The sequence below is a fragment of the Lycorma delicatula genome, chromosome 9 (assembly GCF_047948215.1).
Source record: "Lycorma delicatula isolate Av1 chromosome 9, ASM4794821v1, whole genome shotgun sequence".
Lineage (NCBI taxonomy): Eukaryota > Metazoa > Arthropoda > Insecta > Hemiptera > Fulgoridae > Lycorma > Lycorma delicatula.
In genome coordinates, this window is record NC_134463.1 from 38022859 (window position 1) to 38048775 (window position 25917).

Here is a 25917-nt window from a genome sequence, read left to right on the forward strand (position 1 = left end):
GCCTCCATTTTATACTACTTTGTGAAAATTAAGTAGTTTTATTACACAAAATTATACATTTATATATATTATAGGATTTTGACTTCCGCAAGGAACCCTAAGTTTTTCTATTTTATCGTTTTTTATTATTATTTTTTTATTAATTTTAATTGTAATATTATTATTATCTCTTTCATAAGCTAACTAATCGTATTTTTCCATTTACTTGTACTACAATACAAATCCAATTTTTAATAAATAATTTTATAATTTGATTAAATAATAAATGTATAATCATCATCTTACGTCACTGTTTTAATGAAATAAATTGAAAAAAATTGCATAAGGAAGCGGTTATGCGTGTCAAGCGTAATACAGTGACTACACAGATTTGTATTAAATACATTTAAATAAAAATGTTATAATAATTTTTTTTTTTTTTAAATAAAGAATACGAATGAAACGACACAATTTTATTGTGTCGTTTTTTATTAATTTTTTAACTAAGTTGTTAATTAATTAAAAAAGTACAAAAGATACATAAGTGTCCTTAATTAATTTAAAGTGATACATAAAGTTCAATCACCTTTGCTTTATAGTTGAAAATTATCATTTTTTTTAAAATGAGAAATGCATCTTAAAAAAGAAATTTATTGAACTTTTAATTATTCCAGCATAACGATGAACATAAATTAATTTACTTCATTAGATTAAGTTACGAATCAATTTATACTTAATTAATAAATTCTACTAATAAAAAAATATATAAATTACATTCTATGTATTAAGCAGCTGCTAGTTCTTTCTTCTTATAACTTGACATACAGAAGTTAATTATTCATACTTTACGCATAAGCTAAGTATTGATAGTCCCATGTTTAATTCTTATAATTTTTATTATCAGGAAGTCTTTATTTTTATTTAGTAATTTTATTTTTTATTTGGTTTATTAAGGTATATTTTAATAATTTTTCCACTTAATATTCCAAAAACATATATCAAGTACACGGATAATGACACTAAATTACCTTTTTTTTACGTTCTATTTTTTATTAATTATTACCATAAAAAGTAAAAAAATCTTTACTAATCCGTTTTAAGGTGATAATCCGCACTAATTAATCTTAAATTACATTTTATCAGTGCCTTTTTTTGTAGTAATTAATGGTAATCCTGATACAATTAACATTAATTAATTATGAAATTAAAGAAAAATATGGTTGAATACAATTATTGGGAAATGTCAATGGTTAAAATTGTTTCGGATGGTTCCGCGTTATAGTTATTATTAAATTGTTTTGAAAACACTTTACGTGACAACACGATCACTAGATTATACACCACGAAGGTGGCTAGGAACAACTTCTTCCTCAGGTCTCACTCCTGATTCGAGTCAGTTGGTTAGAGACAGCTGTGATCACCAAAAACAGGAAGCAGCAAGGATGGCCGACAGCATCCGAAGAAGCTCCACCTGCAAAATTCCGTCATCGATCTTCACGGATTTCGACCGGCGGCTATCAAGATGGTGACACCAGTTTGATACGACTTTGAATGATGTAGATAAATATATATATTTTTTTTTTTATTATCAAAAAGTTCATTTCACAATAATTGAAAAAAAAAAAATTAATACTTAAGTTTAAAAATAATTTTCTAGGAGAGAAATAAATAGATTTTTAGCTTGATGGACAAGCAATCTTCTTGCTTGTCCATCAAAACTGGAAGATTTCTGTGCCAAGACGAGGTTTATGCTTCTCAAGGGTGCAGGCAAATTATCATAAAATCAGTACCCCCGTATTAAGTATAAAGGCTGTGTAATCAGCCGAGGTTAAGTTCATAAGTACCTATGTGTTTAGTTTAATGAGAAGTTGCTGTTTAGCAACTAGATTAAGCAAGTAGCGGCGGACGCTGTCTTTGTGATGCACAAGCTTACAAGGACTGCTCGAAAGCATTACGGGGTGCCGGGCCGTCATTTGTACATGGTGTTCCAATGTGTCTTTGAAAGTACAACCTCTTACCCGGCGTCCGTTTGGGTACATATGTTGGAAAGAAAGATGGAGCAGTTTTACAAAATTTAAGGTGTGCCCAGCGCAGACCTTAACTGGATGCACAGGTGTTTTAAAACAACCCCCTACGAGACTACCACTGTATTAGGAAAGGTTCTCCGAATCGATTTATTGGTGAAAGTTAACGCGCTCATGTTGAAATTGCAAAGAGGCAGGGAAGCCGACGTATTTGGATGCAGTATCGAACCGGGCCTGTTCCGGAGCGGAACGGTGATCACAATGCACCGGTTCTAAATTTCGAACATTTGCCCATTGTACGCATGCGGAGGAGGTTTCTCAGCCTTACAATAGAAGCATGGCAGAAAGAATAGCACGCCATGACTAAGGGTAGATCCTTGTATAAGTTTATACTGGATTTGGGGGGATGATATGCCTCTCCTTCGTTTTTAAGGGCAACAGGAGCCCCAGTGCCCTCCAACTATGTAAATTTAAACCGACATTTGTTTCGGTTCCGCATGGCAGCTGATGAGCTGTGCGTCTGTGGGGAGATCCAGTCGAACGAACATATGATATTCGAATGCCCATCTCTTGGGGGGCCAGAACTCAGGCCACCCTGAAATTTTGAGGTCAACAAGATATTTGGCCACTCACAAACGTCGAGTCAATGTGGCGAGAGTCGCATTGTCGGACTGTGTGGGAGTTCCTTAATACGGTTGCTTTGTTCAACCAACATCAGTAGTTTACGTAAGGGAAAAGACTCCTACACCGCTGCTGTAAGAAGCTAATCGAGAGATATGGCTGGCTACACGCCAGATTAAGACTCAAAGCGCTTTAGTGGTGGACAGGTACTTGTTGGCATTCTGCGGTCTGGGCGTGGCAGTGAATTGCTCTCTTTGACAAGATAAATTTAATTATTGATAGTCATATATGTTTTAGCAGTTGACGGGGTGCGCCTAGCTATTTTAGTGATATATGACAAGTGGTCGGTAGGACACGCAAGCGAATAGTTTATACCACGCTTATTTCGCTCTCGCTTTTAGATTAGCTCTTAGATCTGGTTAGGACACTGGTCGCTAAACTGTTTCGAGGCTCAGTAGTCGTTTGTGGCACAGACATTCGATCTTATGCTTCAGGGTGACCAAATGGGTTGGTGACGGAAGAAATGCCAAGCAAACCAAAAAAAAACCCTAAGGTATGAGTAGCGTATTTCGGTCGATTTTCGGCAGCTTGTTGAGTCTTACCTTTATGAATGTAGTACTATTGTTACTGAGCTGGCGTTAAAGTATGAGGGCGCTCACCGTGCCGTAGATTCAATCGTTGATCGGATGTCGGGCAAGGTGTGGACCAGCTGGTGGAAGAAGTCTGGGAGTATGCGGGTTAGTCCCACGCCGTTAGTCCAGGCGCCGGCTAACAAAATTAAGCGGGCCACCGTTAAGGTGGTTCCAGTAACGCCTCATCTGTCGGCTTCGTCTGCGTTGACGGAGCTAACCCTGTATAATGTCCTAGACCTGCGGAAGAAAATGTTCCCCATTTCCCAGGTCACAAAAAAAAGACCATTGAATGGTCCTGGAAGTCGTAAACGAGCAGCAGGCGAAGCGGCTGCGGAAGGCAGAGGTTGTTAAGAAGAAAGGGCTGAAGTCTCCGTTTCTGGCCGAGCGGTAGCCACAAATATTGGTGTACGACTGATGCCAAGCGCATCAGGGGTAGAAGAGCTCAAAGTCCTTAAGGCGATACACAGCCAGAATCCAGCGTTGGATATGGGTGCCGAGGACATCTTCAAGGGGACCAGAGTGGTCCGACAATTGGGACGGAAAGAAGCCTGAAAGAGCCACTGGGTAATGGCATTTTACGCGGCATCCGTTTGGGTGCATATGTTGGAAAGAAAGGTGGAGCAGTTTTTCAAAATTTAAGGAGTGCCCAGCGCAGAGCCTTTATTGTATGCACTGGTGTTTTAAAACAACCTCCTACGAGGCTACCACTGTACTGGGAAAGGTTCTCCGAATCGATTTATTGGTGAAAGTTAGAGCGGCCATGTTGAAATTGCAAAGAGTCAGGGAAGCCGACGTATTTGGGTGCCGTATGAGCTGGGCCTGTATCGGATCAGAACGGTGGTCTTAATGCACCCTCCTGCGAACGAGTCTTTTCAGCCTTGCGATGGAAGCATGGTAGTAAGGATGGCACGCCACGACTAAGGGAATGTCCTTTTATAGAATTATACAGTATCTGTGGGGATGGTATGCCTCTCTATCGTTTTAAGTGCAACGGGTGCCCAAGTGCTCTCCAACCATGTAAATTTAAACCGATGTTTCGGTTCCGCCTGGTAAATGATGAGCTGTGCGTCTGCGGGGAGGTACAGTAGGACGAACACATGATATTCGACTACCCTGCTGTTTGGGGTGCCAGAACTCAGGCTACCCTGGAACTTAGTGGTTAAGGGGAAAATGGGCCACTCACAAGCGTCGAGTCAATATTATGGGAGCCACATTGTCGGACCATGTAGAATTTCCTTGATGTGGATGCTTTGTTCAACTGTCTTCAGTAGTATACTTTAGGAAAAAGACTCCTACCGCGCTGCTGTTAGGAGATACTAACTGAGAAACGTGGCCACCTACCAGCCAGATTAAGGCTCCAAGCGCTTTAATTGTGAACAGGTACTTGCTGGCATTCAGCGGCCTAGGCGTGGCAGCGAATTCCTGTCTTTGACGAGATAAATTTAATTATTGATAGTCATATATGCTTTAATATTTGACGGAGTGTGCTTACCACTTTTAGTGATATCTGAAATGTGGGCGGTGGTACACGCAAGCCAGTGGTCTATGGTCTATGGCGTTCCTGGATATTCTGTTTCTAGGTGCTCCGGAGGGTAAGCAGAGGTCGATGTTATGGCGGTTGCTATGCTATTCCCTGGGGTACGGGCTGTGTGCCCAGTTGCCGTTTGTAGCACAGACATCCGGTCTTATGCTTTTGGGCGTCTGATTGAGATGGTGGCGAGAGAAATGCCAAGCAAACCAAAACCCTAAGCTCTAATAGTTCGTTATTTGATACATTGAGATTAAAAACTGGATTGAAAAGAAATTGGAAGTCCACGTGACTTATTTTTAGAGAGAGAAAAATTATTTGACAGATATTACTTACTTTTTGTTGACGCATGTTGGAACCTTTATAGTTTTACTGAAAAATAAAAATCATATGAAATAATATTCAATACTTTTATTTAAGATGCAGCAAATCAAAAAATACAATTTTTTTCCTGATTGAGATCCTACAATATGTAGAGGAATTAGGACTTGAAAAACGAATTTCACGATTTATAAATTACTTACGTACTATTACTTATTTATACAGTACTTGTTCTATAATGATGAGAATTTTCCTGATTTATTTTTACATTTTCTTTAGCAGTACATAATCTCTGTGTATGAAGTACTATAGATTTGTTTGTTTCCTTTTTGAAGTAAACTTTAAATTTGTATCTACGTGCACGCGCGCGCCCACACACACACACATATATATATATATATATATTATAGTCTGAATTTTCAGTATATATATATATAAAAAGTTAGATCCTACTTACTTTTCTTTAACTACGTGTGGAGGTTTGATTGCATCTTTGTTATAAGTCGATCTGAAATTTAAATAAATTGATTTATTTAGTTACACATATGTACAACATACTAATTAAATAGATTAATAACATTTAATAAAATGTAATTAATAATTGACGTCTGATGATTTCAAAAATTACTTTATATCGTAATAGAATAAAACAATAGTTTTATGCATGTAAGTCAACTTTTAAGATAAGGAAATTTCTTAAATTAATTCTCGTTAAAAAATACACTGAATTTACCTGAATCATGAGCTAGTTGACAAGACAATGTACCTCTAACCCTGATTCACTGAAGATGGATAAAGTACCAATACTTTTACAGAATATGATAAATTATAATAGATAGAAAAAACCAGTTTATTCATTAATCAGAGAAGTATTTTTATCAGTTTATAAGCTAATATACTATGAAAAAGTTTCATTAACTTTGTAAAGGAATTAGAGACAAGTAAGGGTAAAACCTAATTTGTTACTAATCTGATTATTTATGAGTAGAAAATACTGATAAATGTATTTTAAATTAAAAATTTAAAACATTTTACCTCAGCAATTCAGTTTAAACTGCAGAATAAGCACAAGAGAAATGGTTATAACTATCAAAAAAATTCTAGAAGCAAAGTTGAAGAAATAAAATGCTTCGTGCTTGGTAATAGTAGATCTTGAGAATAATTATATTTAAAAATATTATATTCTTTTTTATCCATTTAATATTTGATGCTTGGGTGGAATGTGACTGTAAATATATGAAAAAAATCGATAGAAATACAAAGGAAAGAATTACTAAAAATGTTTAAAAACTATACAATATATTTTAATTTGCAAACAACTTTATATTTTAAATTCAATTTTAATAAATTGATTGACGTAATAATAATAAATGTTATATTTATAATAACATTTCACCATTATATGGTAGTAGATATGTTTTTTATTAGGATGGCTGTCTGTTCGAAAGCTGCCAGTAACTTTGTGATTTTGGTATTATTAATAAAAGTCCAAACAGCTCTGTAGTGGCCAATTCAAACCAGGTTTTGAAATAATTTAACCAAAATATTTGAGGTCAACCTAGTCTACTAATTCAAAACAATTTCTATGAGGCAAACAAGTTCTATATTCCATTGCTTTCCTAATGTTTATTAATTATCCAAAGTATACGACCTAATTACAATTTCAGTCAACTAAACGGTTTTATGACATTAGCATTCTCTCAAGTGTAGAGAAAAACTGAATGGAAAAACAATGCCACTTTATCAGTACCATAATCTCTATCAGAAAAAATTCATTTTGTAACCATTTATTAACATCTCATCCAGTGTCTAAGCTGCCATTTTTTAAAAAAGCATAGTAAACATATAGCATTGGATAAGACGTAGTTTGATTGTCAAGTACTATTCTCAGATCCTAAAAATATGTTTCATCATTTAGAAATTTCTGGGCTTTTTCTACCCTTCTTTTTCCCCACTGACTGAGCCTGGTGGTCAGTATGCTTCCTTGACAAGAGATATCACTTTTTATTTACCTTATGATAAGCTGATAGTAGAAAAAGATAAAAAAAACTTGTTGCCAAATACTTTCAATACAATGTCATATTTTAAATTTATGTGTTGATAGTAGTTTTAATGAACTTACACCAACTAGAAAGATATCACAAACTTTTAAATTATTTTAATTAAATGAGAAGTCTGTAGAAAATGTTATTTTGGAAAAATCAGACACTTGTACAAAAATTTGTGTATGATACAATAGCTTGAAAGTTATTTGGTGATAGCAGCTGGTATTGAGAAGAGGAAGTAGTTTGTTTACTCTTTGATATTTTAAAGTAATGGAAATCAATCCTCGTCTAGAGATTCACATAGAAGAAACTAAATATAGATTTGATAATAGTAATGAGGTGTACTGAAAAAATGGTTATTGCAATGAAATAATCAAAATATTATTTATTTGATTTAACAGACCTGTTTTAAATTTTCATTATTATTATTATTATTATTATTAAAAATATTTAATATTTAATTATGAAACAGGTGTAGCAAATCTTAATTTTATTTAATAATATTAAGAATCTAACAGTGTTGGAAAAATAATGAACCTAGCGGTAGCATTGAAAGTGAAAAAGAAGACTTATTCTTTTTAAGTAGGACAGGTAAGTTATAATACAGGTACAGATGATACCTTGTAAGAATGATTATGAATTTTTTCTTGGTTCGTTGTTTACTTTCTTTTGTTGACAGTCTTTGAGGATACAGATCCTAACAAACATTTGTAGCTATATTTTTCTGGGGTTTGTTCAGAGGTAAATATAAGAAATTGTTCGTTCCTTTGGTTATGTTCACTCAGGTTATACCTGTATTCATCCCGATCAATTCTTTAATAGTGGATTGAAGTTATTCTAATAGAAAAATTGTTTTAATATTTCACATAATTATGATTGTGCGTATATCTTAACAAAATACATCGCTCTGTTTGATGATCATGGAATCTATTAGTTTGTATGCCACAATTTAAATATCCCCACAGAGGTCCAAACAGGATAATTGAGACTTTGGAAATATTTACTTTCAAATTATTTATTTTGACATTCTTTAAAAGGGATATGTGAACTACTTAAATGAAGTATTCCCTTTGTGTTCTGTATTCTCATAATATGATCAAATTGTGCTTAGTCTGTTTTTTGATCAAATACTCACCATAAAGTTTAAAAAATGCACTAATTCTTTCTTGGTTTTTTAAAAGTAAGGCTTTTAAAAACGCCTTACTTAGGATTTCAGAAAGAGAATTGCTTGTACAGGCATATAGGTAGATAAGATTCAAAATTAATACGCGGTTAATATATTTAGAGTTATATGTACTCACATATCAACAGATACATTGTATTTATAATATGTAACTATAGAAAATATCATAAAATTAATGTTGTGTATATTTATGTAAATAATAATTCTTATTGAATGATAATATAAAGTATCAATACATTGAACAATTATCTGATAAACTAGAAAACAAATTACTAAATAAAGCAATAATTTTAAAATGTGAAAAATGGACTTATGTTTAATTTGTGCATAATAGAAGCCATATATAATAAGTACACTATTGCACCATCCTGAGGAATATGCAATCATAAAAGAACTATTACTTACAAGTTTTTAACACTGATTCCAGATATTAATGACTTTCCCTTGCTGAAAAAAAATGATTTCATTATTTTATGTAACTATAATTTTAAACATATAAGATTAGATTACTGCAAGAAATTTCTAAAAAAGTTTCTTCAAAGGATACAGTAGCAAATTATTTTTTACTTAACTGCACTTCACAAACTATAAGGCTTGTTATAGTCTATTAAGATCTTCTATAAGCGTTTAAATGATAAGGTTAAAATATTTCTGTTTATCAATTTTCCTACATCATCATCAATCCTACATCTTTTCTAACATCAATTTTTTCCATACATAAGGTAGTTACAGGCAATATTGGCCATTAAATAACAGAAAACATCGTTTTCATAATGTTTTAATAATTCTTGAAAAAATATATTTCCGTTTCCTTCTATGACAATGCAGGCAATCAACTAGAGATGTTTTAAAAAATTTCAAGAATCATTTATTTACATTTCCTTAACTGAGTTTTTGCTCAGACTTGAATACATAACTTGAATAAAATTTCAAGTTTATTTACCAAATCCCTGTGGGCTGGTATGACTCACATACCGCTTAGAATTAAAGTAGATTAAGTGATCTGATAGCTCTTTGAGCTAACCCAACTACACGGAGTATTCTAGAAAGAAAAACCTCTCTGTATTTTAATATAACATTTCTAATCTTAGCTGGAAACTATTCTGTGGTAGAACGATCCTTTAATAAAATTTATAAGAAGGAAAATAATATCATTTTACATTTCTTTTAAAATACTTATTTGATTTTTATTAAAATGATTGAACACTTACCTTTACAGTATTAGTTTTAACTTTCTGGATATCAATACGAAATAAAAGTACTGATTCATCTACAAAACCCTTTAATGTGAATGGCTTTGTGTGAAATGAAACAAACAAAGGCGAACTAACCTTACGATATTTTAATATCTTAATCCGCTTTCACCTTTGATAGTTTCACATCAACGCAATGAGTACTACATCAAATTACACAGAGTTACACCTTTCACCTCTGAACGGTTCCTCATTGTAGGCAAACAAAAATCCCTTCTTTAATTTTTGCTTCAGATATTTTTGAGAATTTCTGCCTTATGTACAGGAATCCTTGATTCTCCTTCTTTATAGTTTTTACAGAATTACTTTACGTAATCTCGATTTGATAAGGGGGTTATTAATTCAGTAACACATTCATAGAGAATGATGTTTATTAAAACTATTGAACAGAACTGCTTTTCAGCTTTACTAGAGGTATGAATGAAAAGGCCCTACACCTCACATTCATGAACTTGTTCTAATTGTAACATAAGCCGTTCAGTATTTGCGTCGTAACCTAAGTAATTTTCTTCAGTAAAATATTGGAAAAATCCTTTTGTCAGATTCGATATTTAAAGTTTTTTTTTTTTAAATGTAAACATTGAGCCTAAATTTGTGCTTGGTTTTTTTTACTGGTTTCGTGTTTCATAGTTTTAAACACAAAAATTGTGTTAATCATTGTAATCTGTGAACATTTTTGCAATCCACTGTCGCAGGTACGTATTTCCCATTACTGAGATTTGCTAGTAGAAGCGTGCCTTGTGCTCATCACTGACAGCACCGAGATTGCCCTGAAAAAAATCCCTGAAAAAACCCTGAAATCCAGATTTCTTAAATCTAAGAAATCAATCTTTAGTGACGTTTTACACTCATATATTTGTGTGATTGTAACAATTCACTCGTTACTTTACCAAAACTTACATTACCATGTCATGGTAATGTAAGAGCTTTACAAAACACTTTTAAATGACCTCCACGTTGGCTTTACGAATTGGCTTAAAATTTCTTCGAATTGTCCATCACTAATCTAAGTTGTTATTTTGGAATCCACAAAAATTCTTTTCTACTAACACAAAAATATATTTATTTTAATCATGAAATCTAGTACTATTTTAATCCATCGCCATAAGAAAGTTTTAAAATTCCCTAAATTTTATACCAAATGGAGGTAGAAGAATCATTTCCGAGTTAAACTAATATGCGGATGTATAACTTTTTCAAGCATGTGGAAAAAATGCAAGCTTTTCAGCCTAGATACCAAAAACTTGGCTTTTTTCTTTGACAGGTTCAAGTCTCAAACAAGGTCTTTTAATTCACCTTTAGGTATTATATGAGGTTAACGAAAAAAAGACTGCTTCAAAAGTAGGATCATGTTGTTCCACATGAGAAACCCATGGGTTTCTCACATTCCGCATTTCTCACATTCCGTTTCATCTACTAATGTTAGATGTGTTGGAAGAAGCTGTACAGGTAAGTCTTCGCCATGAGACACGTCTTATAGCAGACGGTGAATTCAGGTAGTCCACTGCATTTGGCTTTATTATTTATTCTTTTTATCGTTGTCACACAGAAATAACAGTCCGAGGAATGGTCTTATGTTTCACGTCAAAACATTGGTATGACTAACCTCATGCACCAATTGCCCCTAGCCCAGTCTCTCAGACGACACGCACGGGTCGAGCAGCAGATGTGATGGGCCCAGTTTCTTATCTTGATTCCTAACGTTAGAGCCAAAGTATAGTTCATAACGTTTGTTTATTAGTAAAGTTAATCTTCGTCGTTGTTCTTCAAACGTCAAATCCCCTCACAAGTAACAGAATCTATACGGATCATATACGCACTACCTAATCATATCTATTCATTAATGCAACACAATTTATACGACAATAATACATCACAAAACCACAGTACGAGCATGCTCAACAAACATTTAAACAGAACTGCTTTGTTAGTTTTATGACACAGAAAATTTCTTCTGCTAACAGGCCTGAACGTGTAAACAAATCATCATGCATGATGATTCACGCATTTCCCCTACAAACATAATTTTATCTTATTATTCCACCTTCTGTTAGAAATTATGTTTTATGTTTTCATAGGTTATAAAAATAAATACAATAAAAAACACGCTTAGAATTGGGCAAAAGCAATACTTCTAAAACATTATCACACAAAAATTTTGGGTGATTGAGAAATGTTGATACCATTTTGGAATTCTGCATAAAAGTTACATTAAGAACAAAATAAATATTTCATCTGCCAAAAGCTCTGTTTATTTTTGTGTATAACACATTTATAACTTCGCGTATGGATGAAAGATCCTTGTCTGTTGCCATGTGATTGAAATAAAAGCGAAATACATTTTCAACTTTTATTATATCTTATTACATTTTCAACTTTTATTATATCTTATTCACAATATGGTGATCACTGCTATATTCAAATTTTATTGTTCACAGCAGTGTCAACTGCTGTGGTGTTTTGATAACTTATTTTTTATTTGAAAATCTTTCTGAGGAACGGAGACCATTTTTAAAACCTTTGAAGAAGATTAATTGTTGCTTCAAAAATGGAGATTTTTTTATAAAAAAACCTCCATTTTGGTTGGAGTGATAAAAATAAAGTGCATCATACTTAATTTGCAGTTTCTCTTAATAAAATACTTTCAAAATTAGAATTTTTAACTTGTTAATTGATATGTTAATTTTTAGTTGAAATTTTATTTACTATTAATGTGAGTGGTAAATCAGTAATGGTACAATACTTAATGTTTACAATTGATATATTTTTGTGGTACCCTACAGAAAATATGCGTGAATAGTTCTTAAGAATTTAGCAAATAATTAATTATCAATAATAAAATCAAACATGATTCAAGATCATAAATGATCCTGAATCATGTTTTATTTAAATATATAATATGTTTGATTTAATATGTATGTGTGTGTGTGTGTGTTGACTATCATTGTAAACCACAGATAATAGGTTCGCAGAAAGAAAAAATAGAAACTTTAAAATGCAATATTAAAGGAAAATGCTGAAAATATTTCCTGTGAATAACGATGTTTTAAAATGATTTGTATAAAATGAAGAGCTTGAAATATCAAGGTAATATTCTTAGTAAAATTCTAACCGTTAACTGAATAGTCTTTATAGGTTATGCTTTTGATTACTTACGTGTAAATTATTCCTCCTTTGATCCTAAAATAATAAAGAATTAAGATTAAACATGTTTTAAATTATTGGCTATAAATTATATTATTTTACATAACTTAAGAAATCTATTTCCTAAAATAGATTTTATTCTTTTAATTTCGTTTACTACTGAATCATTATTGAGAGTAGCTTTATTTAATCGTAATCTTAAACCTACAGCTGCCGAATCTACATTTTTTCTTGTGGGACGAAAAGTGAAATAAAATCAGTTTAATTAAACATTGCTTTAATTTATTTATTATAGAGTAATAATTGTACTACAACAACTTTCACTCAATCAGGCTTAATTACTCAAGCGGCTACATCTCTTAATTTTCTATTCTTCATAGAACAAAATTAGTTTCGTAATTTTAAAAGTATGAAAACTTTATAACTAATATATTTGAACGAGTTCTCTTCTTATTAATACGTGTGATAATTTTCCTGGAAGTAGTTTGGCGCTTCTGTCAGCTTACAATTATTCTTAATTGCGATTTTTTAATATTGGCATTTGATTTATACGAAATCAAGTTAAGCGGTACGCTTGAGGTGAGTTTTGTCGTAGGGATTACAAAACTGAACTATTACGTTACAATGGTCACCAGAAACCACCAGAAAGAAACGCTGGACCAGTGCACAGAATGCATAAATAGATATTTGGATATGCACAGATTAATTTCTGAAATGGCTTTTTATTATCGTGATTTTTTTCCCTACATCCCCACGAAATATCGAGTGAAAATATTTTAGAAAGTTTTTTATTATACTTAATAGAAAAATGGTGTTTGGACGTTCATTTTCATTTATAAATCACTTTCCTTTGTTTTGTTTTTTTAAATATTGCATAACTTATTTAGTAATAATACATACTTATATCTGTTATACTGTTACTTATAAACACAAATTATGAAAATTAGGAATAGAGAGATAGTTATTAAAAATGCAAATAAATTTTAATCCAATATTTACATATCATAAACATTTAATTGAAAAAAAAAAAACATTATAGTTAATATTCAGTTAATTTTCATATCTATTTACGGTAGAATTAATAAAATTCATGAAGCAAATAAATATTTGTTCAATATACATGTTTGATTATATTAAAATAAGTTATTAATCAAACTATGTAAGGGGGTTCAGTTAAAAAGCAATTAAAAAAAAGTAAATGATTACAGCTTGATTACTTAAGTGAAAAGTATGTTATTCAATAATTTCAAACCCCTTACTTTGTTAAAACAGAGCAATCATACCGATCAATTATTATTTACAGTTTGTTCTTTTTGTTATAAACACTTTTTATTATGAAGTGTAATAAAAAAAAAATATTTTCTATCTCTACGTTTTGATATAAGAATGACCGAATCCCTTCTTTTTCCCGCGCTGAAAACTAAATGTAGTTATCAACCCCCGGAAGCGATATAAAATAAATAAATTTATATTAATAATTAATTTTAAAAAAATAAATTAATAACTAAAACCTAATAATACAAAAACCCAGCATAATTGTAAAACTGCTGTGACATATGCTAAAAGTAAAATAAAACAACTATAAAATATTATATTAATAATTTAAATTAAAACATTAAGTTCACCATCTGCCATACGCCAAATAGCATAAATAGCTGAAAATCTACTGTAGAAAACTCAAATATCTGAATATAAACGGAAGACTCTTAGATATTGTAAAAATTAATAACTTAGAAACAATCGTAAAATAGACAATTACCTCTGTTCTTATTGTTATTCTGTGTTATTACTCTCCTTGGCGGCCTTCTCTCGTTAATTACTGCTGTAGATTTTGAAAGTATCATAAGAAGAACCAAAATCCGGTTAAGAAATGTTTTATAATATTTTAAATAGCGTGAATCCGGATTCTATACGAGCCATTCGTACGAATGGTTCTAAAAACGCTAATTCTACTGGCTTTTCTTTTGTGACTGGCAGTAGAATAGAGACTTTTGGCCTTCCCAGCGTTATAAGTGTTTCCGTTGCGAAGCTGTATGCTATTAATAAGGCCTTAAATATAATTAACTTAACATTTCGACACGTATTTTTCTGTTCAGATTCCATGAGTGCCTTACTGGCGATTACCGACATGTACACCGAACACAGTGTCGTCTTTGATACACAGTCTATCTCTGAAATGAAGCTCAGAACTGTGAGCTTCTGCTTGATCCCCAGCGATATTGGAATTTCAGGCAACGAGCACGCTGATAGTGCGGCAAAAGAGGCTTGTTGCACTAATCGTGTTGTTTCTGATGACTTGTCTGTTTTCTGAAGAAGGTGATCCGTGATGAGTGGTAAGTGACGGGAATGTTACCATCAACCATAAACTTTGTTCTATTAAGAATACTGTATCACCCTGAAGCTCCTCTATACAGGAATAACCGTCGAGATTATTATTTGCCGTTTACGTATTTGGCTCAATGGATCACTCATGGATATCTCATGATTCAGATCGATGCACCCACTTGTATTATCTCTGACTGCAAACTATCTGTACACCACATCCTTGTGAATTGCGTCAGTTATGCGGCGTTGCTTAGGAAGTTTAAACTACGGGCTAACTTCCAAAATATATTAGGAAACAATGAGACTTTCGAAACCTAGAGCCTCCTATTCGTTAATATACAAATTATTTTAATTTTCTATTTTATGGTTCTGGTTTTTCATTGTTGAACCGAGTAATTTAACTAGTATTGCTTCCTTCTAATTTTGCCCCACACATAATTAATCAATTAGGGATGCACATTTTTTTACGATCTTTAATTACACTTTAATTTTTATGAAATATTCTGCATAAATGAAATCATTTTTTTTTCTTTAACAGTCATTAAAACTTAGGTTTTTCTTTTTATAAGCAATCATAGATATAATGAATATGAAAACTCTTCACAATTTACTGAAGAAACACATAGCCAGCTCAGAAATACTCAATTTGAATCTTAAATATATATTTATTTATATTATTTACCACACAGTAATTTAAAGACTATAAGGAATTCTTACATAATATTTTCCGGAATCTTGTTTAAAAGCTTAAGTAGAGTTGGTATAATGTCAATACGATTTTTAAATGTATCTTCAAAAAGTTCTATTTTAAAACTGAAAAAAATAAGCAAAAAAAAAGATTTATTTAAAAACATTAATGAATTAAGATATTTTTTTTCTTTATGGCGTTATAAATATTGCTACAGATATAAATTAATGTATCGGGTGATCATTTAAAAAACTACCACATTTATTACCCAACAGCTATCAGCTGTTTGCTAAAAAAGCAACCCATTGTACTTCTGTTTGCAGGCATGCATACCATTATTGGGGCTAGCCTTTTTAAAATTATTTTCAAAGGAGCGAAACCCAGCTTCTCCGCAACACCTACTCCAAATCAAAAATCTTAAACGGCAATGGTAATATTTAATTAGATTAATTGATAACCGGAAAAAATAATGAATTTTTGTGAAAAGAAAATTAAAATCCGCCCAGCCCTTCGCTCGGTAGGTGCGAAAAATCGTTTGGGATAGTATTTTTTTTTAAATTTCAGTCCAACAAAAATAAGTATAAAAATACGTGTTATTACTTCAAAAACCACTTGAATCTAAGGAGTAAAACTGTAAAAATTATTTTTTAAATTACAACAAAAACTTTCACCCTTAAATGTTTCCTACAAATCTTCTTTATACAAATTTATTTTTTGTATTATTGGGAAACATAGAGACTTAATTACTTGGTATATGTTACTGCCTGATTAACACAACTTCTATCACCAAAAATTTTGATAGCATAAATATAATAAAAAGTTTACTAAAAAATGATGGTAAATTAAACAAATTGTATATAATTAATGTAAAGAGTTGGATGTAGCAACACAGCGCTTTGACTAAACAGGATGCCGGTTTGCTAACTACTGCCGGTCAATCGGCTTGGTTTACGACTGAATCTTCCGCTTGCCGACGGGACGGGTAGACAGGTGAGAGCCCGAGACACCTTGACAGGACTAGTTTCCTGTTTGGGGTGGATTAGGATCTATATCTTTCTGATTAACGCTGCACGATCGCTACTCCGAGACATATATTTTTATTTTTTACATTAATAAAGTAATCGTTTCCATATTAAATTTGTTTTATTAGAATCATTGTTTCAATAATTAGTCGAGAAACCGAACAAAACTTTTAAACGTAAAAATTCAGCTTATATTATGATTTTGTCCGAAGAAGATGCTTTATTTGCTAAACGCTTTAAATCGATAATCGAACCCATTCAAGAAATTAAAGAAAAACTCGATAAACCAAAACCGCCAATACAATTGTCGACGGATACTGAAATTGATATCTGTAAAGTAGTTAATGGATTCGGTGATAGATTATATGCTCAGTTAGAATGACATAAAGAAACTTGTTGATTGTTGGCACAAAACAGAAGATTTAAAAGTTTCTGCTGATGATGAAGTAGGACATTCAACAATGTTATCACCATCTGAAAAGACACTTTAATTGAACAAATTCAAATTGAATATGTAGGTGAACAACCCTTTAAATTTACAAAATATACAGTTATTTTGATAAACATTCCATATACGCAAGTATCTGAGCCACAGTGAAGTAAATATAAAAGCATAAAAAAAAATATTAAAACAGGTCCAAAAGTATCACTATATGGTGTATCTGGTGTAACATATGATAAAAACACAGATAGAATCACTTTGGATCATACGAAAATTGACAAAATCTATTTTGGTGACACTTGGTATATTGTCACACCGAGTATTTTAGAGTTAACTTATAAGAATCCACACATAAAAAAAAATTTCATGCAACAAATATGCAAACTTATAGTGAAATGTTGAATAAAACTGGTACTCATCTAACAGATGCTGTTACAGTAAAAACAAACAAATCTTTCATACACAACGAAATAATTAGGAAACGTTTTCATCCTAAAAAAACAGGTTAATCAATTTCAACATAAAAAACTCCATCGACATCATTTAGTAGTAGTGGTTTATTACATGCACTAATAACTTGTTATCCAATCCACCAATATTATTATGGTCCAAAGAAATTGGTCGATAGATTGTTTACTTTAATGGGTGAATATAATGTTGAAAACACATCAAATTAAATTATATACATTAGAGTGGTCCAAATAGGGCAAAATTTTTGTCGAAAAACGTGCACCCCCTGATTTAAAAGTATTCTCAAAAACAAAATTTTTGACGCGTTGATGAACCCTTTAAGTTCGAAAAAAGTCATCCCCCACTCCACTTGAATTTTAAAGGGGATTTAACATGGGTTTTAGGTTATTTTCAAGTCGTGACGATATAGCGCTAGGATGTTTATCACAAAACTTCAAAAATAACGTATATAAGGGTTTTGGGGGTCGGAGAACACGAATTTGAAGTCAAAAACTTATTTTGACACATTGTAACTGTCAAAATCGCTGTCAATCAATTGACAACTAGCGTTCTTATGAAGGAAAATCAATGTTAGACATTACAAACAACGTTAATAAGTGTTTGAAAAGATAATAATAATAACAATAATAATAAAAATATTAATAAGAGGAATAATAATTACTATAATAATACTCTTATAATAATGCTAATAATAATTATAATAATAGCAATAACACCCTTTCTTTTCTGTACTTACGAATTAGATTTGAAATATTTGCTGTAAAACAAACAGAAGAAATATGTAAATCCACATGTACATTGTTAAAATAAAATAAATGCAATCAAGATTTTTATAAGTTAAAAATATATGACACATAGTAATTTCTACCATTAATCACAACTTTCATTAGAAATACTTTGTCATTATTGAGGGAAAACAATTAACGTTCCTCCAAACTTACATTTGGGCAATATTAAATTATCTTTTTAGAAAATTTGATATTAGTAATAATAAATAGTTATTATTTTAAAGTAACTATGTAATAATACTATGTGTAAATGTAATAATAATAAATGTAATAATATTTTCTTAGAAGTAGGCTTCTAAGAAAACCGGTTTGATTATAACAGCTCATTTAGATTATGGTTTCAGTGTGGTTTATATTTTATTATTAATTATTTTATAAAATTGAAATAATCTTTTCCTATTAGCCTAATTATGTGAAATACCTATTTATAGCATTTTTTATGTCTAATAGATAATTTCAAGATTCTTATAGAATAGAAATAATACGGTAATGAAAAATGAACTGGATGAATCTTGTTTTATTGTTATTTACAACCAAACAGACCAATCCAGTTACACAACTCAGTACGTTTTGATCACACGTTACATACTGGATAAAAGTAAATAATTTTTTGAGTTTAGCAATAAAAATAAATAATAATAGAAATATTACAATAATTATAAATGTTTGCAAACAAAACATTATAAATTACATTATAACTTATACATTATTCATTATTTTGTTAGAAAGCATATAAATATTACTAAAATAGAGAAAGTCTCAGAAAATAAAATAGGATTTGTGAGTGAGTGAGGCATGAGGTGTAATATTCTTTTTGAAAGAACGAAAAAACCTTTGAAGTAGTAACAGAAAGTAAATTTCCCAGTCCAATTTTGTAATAAAACGAAAAGCTTCGTGAATTATGATTGAATTATAAGAGGATCCTTAATGGAAAGAAGGATGGTTGATTGAAAGAGATCTAGCAAACAAACAAAAAGACAGGTAAACTATTAGAGAGGTAAAATATTAACACTTGAAAGAAGGATCAAAGATTTTCAGAAAAATGAGGAGAAAAGAAATTAGGAGGAAAAATTTCTCAATAAAAATACTTACTGATCTTTCAGGTACTCTAGAGAAGTACGGTCAGAAGACCTGTACATTAATCACATAAGTTTTAAAAAAATTAGTAAATGAAATGAAATCAAGAAACAATAAAATATTCCTATTATATCTTAATATTAATGACTTACATGTAGTAATACAATTATTTATCATCAGAAGTGTATTTTTTTGACTTAATTTGCTTTCTTCACTCCCTTGTAATTTTTTAAGAAATTGGGCGATTTCAACAGAATTCTACATTTTACATAATGTAGGTACCTGTTCCAGTGTTGATTAAATCAACACTGCAACAACAATTTTCATTGCAAAATTTGGAAACAGGTTTACTTAGATAAAATTAAACTTATACGATAAGCACCGTGCAGAGTTATTATAACTAGAGGATGAAAGTTGATGTCTTGACAATAGTTAATCTGTGTCAGATAAATTAAATACTAGATTCCGTTTTTTTATTTTTTTATATTTTTTACTTTCTCCCTCGGGCTGGATCCTACAGGTAGTCTCCTGGGCTGTATTACACAAGTATTACACAGCCCAGGGAAGTGTATTATTCTAACTGGGCCTTATTCTAACGCGCCTCCAAGTCTCGGCCCGCCGGTTCGATCTTACTTTGCCTCCAGAGTAGGATCCTACAGGCCCGACTACGCTGTCCCTGGGTCTCCACTCCGGGAGCCGGGACTCGATCTTTATGCCAATGACTTTAACGGGGACACCCGCAGAGGGGCATCTCCGCCGGAATTCGGTCTTCTCCGCTCGGGGATACGAGAGTCCCAAGCCTCATCGCTACCGCCCATTCGTGCAAGCTTGTGCGAACGGCAGCTCTGCAGAGAGCTGTCCCTCATCCCCGAGCCCCTCGATCCTTCTCCTGCAGAACCCTCGCCACGAAACCTGCGATGGCATAAAAATCGTGGAGCTTTGTAACATGGTGGCATTGATGTTCTCCACGCTGAGCGGTCCGGTAATCGCCGAGCAAGCTAGGCGGTATTCATCCCACTGTCCGCACCAGAACACCTCGTGTTCCAAGGTATCCGGGTTGCCAGAGTAAGGGAAGTAGGGATCATCTGTCCTCCTCCTACCATACAGGTAGGCGCGGAAGATCACGTGCACGTGGCCGATCAAGAATTGCCTGAGCATGTAGTTCAGCTAACCAAACCTCCGACCGGCCTGCAGCTTTACACCCGCGATTAGGTGGTGCGTTCACCTACCCTTGATGGACGCATCCCACCTAGCTTGGCAATCTTGAACAGGGTCGCATATATCTCCCCATTGGGCTCTCCCCGGTGACCGAACACTCGAGGCTCTGCCAGCTGCTGAAGAGATGGCTGCCCCGTGATCTCCAGCACCGCTTCTGTCGACACCGAGGCATATTACATGCCACTTTGAGGGTCATGCGACGCCGTACCCCCACTGGGATCCTCTTGTTGCGTTCCACATCCATGGTCCTCTTCCACGCCGGAACGCCATAGAGAAGTCTAACATTGACCACATGTCTACACTAACCACATGTGCATACAGCCTTCTTTTCGATGCTCGTGATCCCCCGATGTTCGAGAGCAACCTAGCCAGACGCTGCACCATTCGTCCCGCCTTCTCGCTATCTTCTTTTCCATAGTGGGTGAAAGATTGCTTGTGCTCCAGATAAATTCTCAGGTACTTGGTGGTTTTCCGCGAATGGACCACCTCTCTCTCGATGTTGATCGCAATGGGCGCCAGCACCCGTCTCCCAGCCAGCGAGGCGAATACATATTTTCCTCGGGACAGTTGCAACCCTTTTTCCGTCATCCATCTTCCGATCTTATCTATAACCGCATTCGCAGCGTTTGCCGTCCCCTGCTCAGTCTTTCCCACCACCACAAGAGCCAATTCATCAGTGTAGGCAAAGGGAGTCACCGTGGGAATCCCGTGTAACGTAGCCAAAGTACCTTATCATAGACCACGTTCCAGAGTGTCCCAAGACAGAGCCCTGGAACACCCCACGCGTACACCGGAACCACAGTTCGTTATCCCCCAGCCACTCTACACCCAATATACACCCCCCAGCCTATATACAAGTTGCTAATTCTCTATATAATCCTGTACTATTCTCCTTAGATAGCCACTAACGCCCAACCCCCTCAATGCCCGGAAGATAGTCTCCCAGCTGAGGGAGTTGGTGTGTTCCGCACATCGAGAAATATTACGTTTGATGTAAGCCGGTCCTTCAGGTTCCGGCCACCGCCTTGTCAACTATCTCTATTGCTGCGTTGCCAGCATCAACCGTAGACCTTCTAGGCCGAAAACGCAACTGTCGTTCGTGGAGATCTCCGTTACGCTGAATCTCCTTCCGAAACCTTACGGCGATCATCCGCTCCAACAACTTAGTAAAGTTGTTCTCCAGATATACAGGCCTGTAGGAAGACAGAGACTCCTCAGTTTTGGGTTTTCTGATTAAGATTAGCAGTGATGTTTTCAAGGTTTCCGGGATGGATCCTTGACTTAAAACGCCATTTAGTACCGAAGGACCTATGCTGGCGTCTCCTCCATTTCCACCAAGACTTGGATCACCTCGACTGGTATTCCATCCGAACCCGTGCTCTTTTGCAGATTTACCGTCTGCAGCCTGGATAAGCTCTTCAATTCTGAAAGCCGAGAGGTGATCAGCTACAATCCTTTCCCTAGGCTGGGTTTCTCCGAGCGGGAAGAGTGCCGTAACACTAGCTGGCACTTGCTCTTCCCAGTAGCACGGGCAATGATCTACCGAACCGCTTAGTAACAATTTGGAATCCCTTATTCCACTGGTCCTCATTAATATGCTCGCACAGCTTCCTCCCACACCGTTACTTAATCCGGTTTATCGTCAACATGACGGCAGATTTCGCCGCCAGGTACTCTTTGTGCAGGCCTTCCGTGTCTCCGAAATTTTTAGATCTGAAACGCTGGTAGATTCTCCTCCTGGCCCAGGATCGTATGCATTACTCTTTTAACTGCGTGCTCCCCCAGCAAACGTGCCTCCGTCGCAGTCGCATATATGTCACGCTAAAGAGTCTACATTCATCACCCACTACTCGCAGAGCTCCGCGGAATTGATCCCGACAAAATGCCGTCCAATCCTCTATGAGAAAGCTACACAGCCCAGCTTGGATAAGGCCAATTTCTCTGGAGGATTAATTCGGTGCCTTGCTCGGGAATCAAACCTGAACATCAAATGGTAAGACAGCTTATCCTCGTGCAGTACACTCTAGTTGCAGTACTCAGCGATATGTTCCTCAGTGACAAATGCCAGATAAACAGCTGAACGCGACTTCGCATAAATTCTCTTTCTCTGTTAATGCAACCTAGGCCCAGCGCATTCATGCGCTCACTAAGGTGAAGTCCTCGTATTGTCGTTGTTGTGCCGGTGAATTCGGGAGACTTTGCGTTAAAGTCCCCGCACTACCAACACACGTAAACCCTGGCCCCTGGCTACCTCCTCCACTAAACTGTCCACAAACTCTGTAAAGTCATCAATCCCGGTGTTGGGCAAGTGGTAGCAGCTGAACACCACCAAGCTAGCGAGATCAGCCCAAACAAAGCGACTTTCTTCTCCACAGCCGACGAAAGGTACACTGGATGAAAGGAGACCAATGGCAGAATTGGATGTCCGAACGACCAACCACCGAGGTCCCCTCCCCCAATCCTTCGTTGGGGGAGGGGACATCATAACAATACTACTCCCTTTTGCTTAGCCACCTCACAGCAGAGGTCAATAGCTCACCATTTTCGGTTGGAGTTAAACTGTAATAAACTCATTTTTGGTCGGATACCCCCTAGCTCGGTGGCCCTTCGTACCACACAACGCGCATACTTTTGCTACTTCGGAATCCTCGATTCTGTGCGCCGGCCGTACGCAACACATAGACACGTTCTTTCCGGACACGAGCATTGCGACGCTACGTGTCCCGCTTCCCAAAACGTGAAATATCTGTCCTCAAATTCTCTGATATAGGCGCTGCATCCCAACACCGTAGAGGGAAGACAACTACTTTGTGACGTTACGGACACCACACTACCCCCTCCATTCCGAGCACTGAGGGGCTTTACCGGAGATCGTCTTTAGATCCTCTGACTGATTAAATCTCCCAGTCATCAGCCAGGCTTCGGTCGGGATGCCACCGATGTAAATGCCTTGGTAAACATTTGCATCAGTGAAATAGAGATCAAATTTCGCCTTCTCGTAGGCCTGAACGGACATCTTCACATCCAATCTAACGTGATTGCCTCAAACAAATTAACCGAGACCGCAGAAGCGTGGACCCCGCGCCTAGTATAAATTTGACAACACCATTAGTGTCTGTGAATACCTCAGAAAACGAACGAGTTGTAAGTTAAATCAGTGCTACACTCATACCAATCAAAATTCATGTTTTGATTGGTATCAAAACATAGAAATTCAGACCCACATCCAAATAAGTTGATCAAATTGGGTCACATAACAACGGGAAAGTGGGAAAGTAACTTTATTCCGGTCCGCGGGGACAAATCCCGCATACTCTTCCGGTCGCATCATGGAGTCTCGCGCGGCGTCTCATGCAGAATCTAATGCTATGAAAGTACCTTCTTCTGCGGTAATCCGCAGTAAGGGCCGTACGCCAATCGTGATCACCCTCACGTTACGCAGCCCTTCTGAGTTGATTCACAGACTGCTTCATTGCTAACAGATTCCGAGACCACCAACGAGATATACGTTCCCGGCCAGTGCCTTTAGTAATGGCAGCTTCACCCGCCGTTACTACCGCAGAGTGAAATGTTCTGCCTGGAATTCCAATGGCAGGTCTTAAAGGACTCGAGAATAAATCTCCTGTCTGGACTCCAACAAAGAGGAGAATTTCGGCTTGTCCGCCATTCTATGCAGTAAAGTATCCGTTATGGCCATCGCGTAGCTCATCAGCTATTTCAAAAATTATCAAACAAAGATCGCTAGAACAGTCATCAACCACAGACCAATGAAGGATCATGCCAGCGATTTCCCTACCAATGATAGTGTCAATATTTGTACCTGAACAGGCTCTTCGTTCGTCAACCATATCAACGTAAGTAGCCAACTGGTCTGCAACATTAAAGAACTCAAAATTATTCTGCGTGATGAAAATATCAATTAAGTCACCACCATGACCAGTGATCCCACTGTGCCAGAAAAGCGACTTTGCATTAACATCGGCACCGATAAGGATTGGACTGTTACTCACAATACGAAGGATCCTATCCCATCTCGCTAAATGTCCCTCAGTGGGATCCATGTATTGGAAATATGAACTAATAACTGTAAGGTTCTGTCCGCGAATGGCAAGTCTGACCACAACATGATGCGCGTCAGAAACCTGCCGTATAAAGCACTATCAAGCGACTTCCTGCACAGAATAGCAGACATACAGGTAGGCCCTACACAAAACTTTTCCCAGCTGTGAAAACCAAGCAGATCACCCCTAATTACATATGGGTTCTGCAGAAGCACCCATATGCGATATTGCTTCCTGTCTCTATAACCTCACTTAACTCAACCTGGACTACATAAGCACCCTGGGCATTAAGTTGACCGAACTTAACAATGTAAGGAATCGAAGGTCAGCTCAACGGCTTTTATGTAACAGCCACACTTTTCACTAACAATTGGGTGCTCGTGATTTTTGTGCAATCTTTTACATTTAGCATAGGCCGGAGCTTTGGACCTATGCAAACAGTCATCAGGCTTGTGGCCCTCATCACCACAATGCGCACACACCAAGGCAAACTTAGAAAATTTATCCCCGTGATTACATCTGCAGCACTTGAAACATCTTTGAACATCCACGTACTCTTTTACTCAACAGGACAAAAAATCGATGAGCAGTCTGCCTGCAGACGTAAATTTTTTAAAGAGACCAGATTCCACTTCAAAAACTCCGGAATATTTCTGGGTATCACGCCTACACGTCTTAAAAGAGCAGACTCCAGTCCCTCCGGATGGCGGCTTCATCCAAATCAGTTTTCTGTTCTCTAATGATGGACAAGACATCCTCATCGGTAAGGCTACAGTCAATATCATACATCGTGGACCCAGGGTCAATATCACTGTACCCACTCTATCTTAATTTGTTTGTCCGCCAACCTCTTCGCCGCATGTTGGATTCTGATAAACGTGGCGTTTTTAGTTTGGTCATACGCCGGGCGCACCGACGTGATCTTAACACCCTCTGCCTTACCTCCTACTTTCGCCATTGCAGATGAATTTCTTGTTCGGAGATCTTGAGCTTGATGTCCTGTACGTGGACAACCGCACTCCTACCTCCTTTTTGATTAATAATCAACTTGGAGGCCGGCCTCTTTACTCTGCAGAGTGCTCTTCAATTCCTCCT

The 25917-nt window shown here is 35.4% G+C and overlaps 1 protein-coding gene across 9 annotated transcripts in view; it reads right to left on the minus strand.

Annotated features, from left to right (window-relative positions):
* Positions 1 to 25917, minus strand: part of LOC142330108 (uncharacterized) — a 68730-nt gene that overhangs the window by 30516 nt on the left and 12297 nt on the right. For 3 of the 9 annotated variants that reach the window (XM_075375176.1, XM_075375173.1, XM_075375172.1), the window contains 7 exons: positions 19559 to 19597; positions 18415 to 18435; positions 15773 to 15868; positions 12743 to 12766; positions 8739 to 8780; positions 5563 to 5613; positions 5121 to 5156 (listed from right to left, as the gene is read on the minus strand). In XM_075375176.1, the coding sequence (XP_075231291.1) occupies positions 5121 to 5156; positions 5563 to 5613; positions 8739 to 8780; positions 12743 to 12766; positions 15773 to 15868; positions 18415 to 18435; positions 19559 to 19597 (309 nt within the window). The remainder of the gene's footprint in view (positions 1 to 5120; positions 5157 to 5562; positions 5614 to 8738; positions 8781 to 12742; positions 12767 to 15772; positions 15869 to 18414; positions 18436 to 19558; positions 19598 to 25917) is intronic. The other 6 variants (XM_075375180.1, XM_075375175.1, XM_075375178.1 and 3 more) reach the window with 3 other exon arrangements.